Raw genomic sequence first — 6,000 nt, 5'->3', positions numbered from 1 at the left:
AGCATCCTGCTAGGAATACACACCTCCACATTTAAAAATTGTGTTACATAAAGTAGTCAGCCAAGTGCAGTAACCGGTCACATATTGAGCCTCTCCTTGGAGCCAGACCTGAGAGCATCCCTCATTGTTACCATAATCTAGCTGAGCTGCACTTCCCTTTACTGGAAAGTGTAAAGTAGATGGCTACTGTAATCATTTCAAAGATTAAATGAGGCTAATGCATGTGCCTGACACTTCATAGGTGCTCAATAAATGTGAGTTGAGTCCAATCTTGGTTGGCAAACCTTCCACGTGCAAAGGCCACACAGACACAAGAGTGGGTGGATTTATCACAGGCAAACCAATACTTCAAAGAGCTCAATGAAACTGAAGAAGCTTGTGCACGCAAAGGGGCAGTTTAAGTAACTGTGTTTAAATTTCAGTTTCCTTTAAAAGCAGATATATGCGGAATGCAAGGCCAGCAACTGACATAAATACCAATCAAGAGTGAGGAGAGGCTAAAGGAATGTGAGTATGTATTGACAGGAATGACGTTTGCTGCCTCTGAAGTGCTTCGGTCTTAGCCACTAGCAGGATTGATCGATTGCAGTTAGCAAAGCATTTTCTGTGCAGCCAGTCCAGGCATCTGCTTCTGTACTTCTGTAAAACCGTTGTTCAAATTCACCCTTTTGAGTGAATCAACATCTTTGAAGAGCAAGAGAAACTCCACCCAACCACCCTAAGTATCCTAACACCTCCCAAGGCCTTTAAAGGAGGGTCCTTAACATTTCCACTTACCCCTGCCTGATTCAAACTTCAACTCCCAGGGTTCGCCCAAATCCCTCCCCTTGCTCTGTCATCTAATGAATATGCAAATATCACATAATTGCCAGCCAATGGCGTGGGTTCTGGTCACATGGTGCCGGTGGTAGGTTAGCGAACAGAAGTTATGTGTCGGTGAACGGAGACAGTTCTCAGTCTGGGGCGAGCGCTTGAGTGAGCTAGGACGGATGCTTGGGCAGTAGTCTGCGGCAGCGGTGGCATCGGCGGTGGCTGCAGTAGTGGTGGCAGAAGAGAGGAAGGGGAAGGGCCCCGAGGGCTACACACGCTCACACTTTCAAGTTCCCTGGGAAGGGGAGGAGGTGGGGCTGCAGAAAGAGGAGGCCAGGAGCAGTTTCATCCTCCCAGTCCCATCTCTTCTCTGGCTCCCTGAACCCTGGTTCTGCTGGAGTTGAGGGTTCAGGTGGCAGTCGCAGCAGTGAGGGAAAAAGGGCCAGGAGAGTGGGGAGCGAAGCCAGGGGTAAAGGGGGAAGATGCCCATCCTGCTGTTCCTCATAGACACGTCCGCCTCTATGAACCAGCGCACTGACCTGGGCACATCCTATTTGGACATTGCCAAAGGCGCTGTGGAGTTATTCTTGAAGGTAAAAAGAGGGGAGGGAAGAGATGGGAAGAGCTTCTGTGGGGGGTGGGGGTGGATTTAGGTGCTTCTGTAACGTTTGTGTCGCCCCCTCCTCCTCTTCGTGGCCCCCTCCGTCATCCCTCGTCCCGTAGCTGCGCTCCAGGGACCCAGCCAGCCGCGGAGACAGGTACATGCTGGTCACCTACGATGAACCCCCGTACTGCATCAAGGTAAAGGGGCCATCAAGGGGGTGGGGTGGCCAGAAATCGGGAGCCAGTCGGCTAAAGCGGCTTCCCCTTCTTGTCCTGATCCGAGTGGTCCTGCATCGTCCAGAGGGGCGTGCGGGGCTGGAGGGCGCTGAAGGCTGGCGGAGCCGTGCAGAGAGTGGTTTCGAGTCGCTGCGGCGCTGGAGGTCAGGGGAGGGGCAGCCCTGGGGAGAAACCACAGGAGAGCTTGGCCCGTGGTGGCGACAACCACTGCGGCCTCTGAAGATGGCGGACATTTTGCTTTTGTATGAGCTAGAGAGGGAGACTGTGGGCGCTGCTGAGATGGAAAGGAGCGAGAAGAGGGAGGGGAAGAGGCCCGCCCCTTCGGGGTACACCCCGGGGCTGCGGCCGAGGGGCAGGGCTAGCCTGCGACTCCGCCCAGGTGCTTCGGCCAGGGGCGGGCTTGCCTTTTGCCTCCGCTCCTCCTTCCTCCCCCTCCCAGCTCATAGCCGCTTCTCCTCCCCCCTTTCATCCCACTTCTCCCGCCCCCTTCCTGCTGAGAGCACGGCAGCGGCAGCCAAAGGCCCTCAAAGATTAGACTATTGCTTTTGCGCTTCTGTGGTCTTTAACCCGCCCCCGCCCAATGGAAAATCTGTCCGCTGAGCAAGCCTCTCTACCCGCAGACCAGAGAAACTTTTCGTTTCTTCTTCAGAGTTGGTTCGGCTGTCGGTTGCTTTAGCTACTGTTAGTGTTTCATTGGAGACAGCCACGGCAGGATGGGGCGGGGAGATGCCCAGTAAGAATCCACACGGGGCAGCACTTTTTATAGGAACCTGGCCTACCTATTTACATCTTAAGTTAGGTTTGTGTTAGCCTTGTAGGGATTTGTCCAGTGAAAAGCAATGGAAGGAAGAGAGAACTTGACTATACAAAGTTACAATAATAAAATTAGATGATTTGATCCACAGGATTCAGACCTACAGGCGAAAAGTAGGGAGAACTTACCTCCATGGGGTGGTTAATTATGTTACTAATGGAGAGGAGATAAAGAACCTCTTTGCTTGCAGTGAACCGATGAAATAGAACTCAGACTATGAAATTAACCCACGTAAGAGTCCTGCTTGCATTTAAACCTTAAAAATGTATATTACCATAATCCTTGAAGTCTTTTGCTAGAAGCCCTCATCTTCTCATAATTATTTTAATAGTGCTGGGGAGGAGCCATCTGGATGTGTTGTAGTTCGCGTCAGCCAAGTAAAGTATTTAAAAGAATGGAACCTACCAAACTGAATAGTTGGTCCAAGAGAGCGTTCCTTCAGAAAGAAAACCAAATGGGCGGGGTGGGGGGAGAATACAAAAAAAAGGGGGAGGCTTTAACTTTGAAACTTGCAGTTTGAACAATTTGATTACTAGGTTCTCCTTAAAACTTCTGGTTTTGATACTTTGTTTTCAGTTTTCAATTTGTCCATTTAGAAAAGTAGAGCAAGTAGACATCTTTCAAAATGCCATAATCTTTTTGAAAATGTCAATTTCCCAAAAGGGTGTGACCATTTCTTCCCCCTACAAGAGCAGATGTTTGCACATCCTAAGTCTAAAGGTCTACACCCCTTGAGTACTAATACAGATAAGAACCCATCATTTATACTGTGGGCATTTAAACTCCTCCTTTATTTGAAATAGTAAAAAGGATAAATTACAAAGAGTGTGCCTTTTATTTTCTTTAAAGGAACCACTTATTAAGCATTTTTCCGAATGTAAAGACTCAATTTAAAAATGGGTTTTGAACAAACACAGATACAGACAACATTAAAAATTAATAAAAATGGGTTTTAATCTATAAAAGTTTTATGGCAATATTTACAGAATTTGGGGGGAAAAGAAAGTTTCATCTGCCCCCATCAACCATTATTACATCTTTTTACCAAGCTTGGTAATCACAGTGTACATATTACTTGGTGTTCTGCTTTTTCCACCTATAATATCCCATGAATTTTTCTGGGCTGCCACATAATCCTTATACTAAAATTTTTAGTAGCTGTGCAATTTATCCATGATATTTTAGAGGCTCAAGATAGTTCTACAGAGGGGGAAACTTGAATATGGTTTTTAGGGGAAATTTCATCTGTTAGCTCTTCTTATTCTGCTGTCTTATACACTACAGTCTTTCCTGAAGTAAAAAAAGAATTCTTCCCAGTTGAGTTTAATCTTTTTTCCTTTTGTAGTCCAGGTATGGGAAGATACTTTCTATAATGCCTTTAATTATTAATCATGTTACTTTCTTATTTAGTCTTTATGCTTTCCCAAGGTTATTCAGGTTTTTCATTTTAATCTTACATAATTACATGTGCAGGGCATGGTTAATGATCTTAATGATGTTCTTGTCATGCTGCAATCTATACTTGAATTACTAATGATATGCCATAATATGGGAGCATTTTCTTCTTCTGAATTTCTTTCAGCTATTCCCTCCTGCTCACCCCAACCCTTCCCTCAGCATGTGGTAACTATTTGTTCTTTTGCTGTTAGGATCTAGCCATTTTGGAAGGTCTGAAATTTTAGAACAGCTGGTGGATTTTCCTTAAAATTTACTCTAGTTTTGCAATTGATCATCTTAGTTCCTACTTAAGTCTTCACTCTTCATTAGCAGCCTCAAGTCCTTTCAGCAAAATGATGTTAGGGTTTGATTTGTAGCTTGTTTTTCTGCATAATAATGTGAAGTATATTTTTCAATTTCTTTATGGTTGGAAGGCCTTTGTTTATTTTTTCTCAAAATAAATGCTTATTTCTTGAGTGTTGGTTATATCCAACTCTAAACACTCCAAATGAAAGGGTTTTTTTTCCACTACACAATTCAGTGTTATTGGTGTTATAGCAGGAATAAGTTGTACATTTGGTTGGGAGGGTTTTTTTTTCCCACTAATAGGCATGGAACTATTCCCAGTATATCAACTTACATGCTCTGACAATAAATCTTGTTGTGAAAAGTTACTGTGACTGAAACTTTTCACTAATGTACACTGTTGAGTATATGAATATAGTATTTCACCTAGCACTTAGTAACTTCTTACTGCACATCCCTTAGGACATGGATATGTACTCTTTTAAAATTAGTCATACCTGTTACTTGCATTCAGTTTTGGATAAATGGAATTAAGTTTGATTTGGGGGCCATATAAAATTATACAAAATTCAAGCATTGTGTGCTACATCTGTTTCAAGTATTACTTTGCAGACAAGTTTTTTAAAAAGTTTTTATTTATTTATTTTGGAGAGGGGAAGGGAGGGAGAAAGAGGGCGAGAAACATCAATGTGCGGTTGCTTCTCACATGGCCCCCACTAGGGACTTGGCCCACAACCCAGGCATGTGCCCTGATTAGGAGTCGAACTGGTGACCCTTTGGTTTGCACCCCACACTCAACCCACTGAGCTACACCAGCCAGGGCCAGACAAGTTTTATACACAGTGTCACAAGTGTTAACACTATATTTATACAATGGTATCTTTAGTGTACACTAAGATGAAGCTATAATATTTTACAATTTCCATTCTATCCTTATAAGACTAAATCATTATTTTTAAAAGTGGGGGTTTTGGTATACTAGTTCTTAATAGTTTTGTCTGTGGTTCTGCTGTCTTGTGTGTTTTGTTTTGCTATAAATCAAAATTTCATCTTATTCAGTGAATAACAAAGGTAAGCTTGCCACTACTACTAACTCTGGGTAAATTAAGGGCATCAAGAAGAAAGTGAGCCATGAGATCAAGGTATATAATAATGGAAAGGATCAAAGTAGTTTCATATTTCAAGTTACTTTCTTAAAATGAATTTTTTGTTGAAGGAAATGCTTTTCAAACATAAAACCAAGGTACTTTTCCTCAAATAGCTGAAACACATGTATACATAGTGGACAGAAGGTTTTTTTTTTTTTAATAAATAGGAAGAGGTGTTTCAAATAAACATCCCAAGTCTATAATTAGAAAAAAGTGAAAATTTCCCTTGAGTGTTGCTTTTTCACATTCCGTAGCTAACATTTTTTTACTGTTATCTGCATGCTTTTGTCAGCATGTATCAATAAAAGGTAACATTGTGGCTTACATATTTAGGGAGTAAACTTACACTTTTTTCAATTATCTGTGTTCCAAACATAACTTTTTCATGTGCCCATGAATATATTTTATGGGCTTTATTTTTAAAATTTAGAATGACTTTTAGGGGAGACTTGTATTGTGGTCGGAAGCTAAAGAAGTGGTTTTGAGTGAAACAGTAGCAACATGGCCTGTGAGAGCAGCCTGAGGCAATAGAAGGGACATTTAAATTTAAAATTCAAAATGCTACAAAGGCAATGCAGTGACTTATGATGAATTATTTCTTCTGTGACCTTATTTCCTTTTCACCTTCCTCTTTGGCCATGTGAG

At 42.6% G+C, this 6,000-nt stretch overlaps 1 protein-coding gene across 4 annotated transcripts in view; it reads left to right on the top strand.

Moving 5' to 3' along the window:
• Positions 1-916: 916 nt before the first annotated feature.
• LOC123819117 (integrator complex subunit 6-like) overlaps positions 917-6,000 on the top strand; it is a 56,453-nt gene continuing 51,369 nt past the window's right edge. For all 4 annotated transcript variants that reach the window (XM_045839444.1, XM_045839442.1, XM_045839443.1 and 1 more), the window contains exons 1-2: positions 917-1,403; positions 1,534-1,611. In XM_045839444.1, the coding sequence (XP_045695400.1) occupies positions 1,293-1,403; positions 1,534-1,611 (189 nt within the window). In that variant the 5' untranslated portion in view covers positions 917-1,292. The remainder of the gene's footprint in view (positions 1,404-1,533; positions 1,612-6,000) is intronic.

This window comes from Phyllostomus hastatus, unplaced genomic scaffold (genome assembly GCF_019186645.2).
Source record: "Phyllostomus hastatus isolate PE091 unplaced genomic scaffold, TTU_PhHast_1.1 phas_contig_30, whole genome shotgun sequence".
Lineage (NCBI taxonomy): Eukaryota > Metazoa > Chordata > Mammalia > Chiroptera > Phyllostomidae > Phyllostomus > Phyllostomus hastatus.
This window is presented reverse-complemented; position numbering and strand designations above follow the sequence as displayed.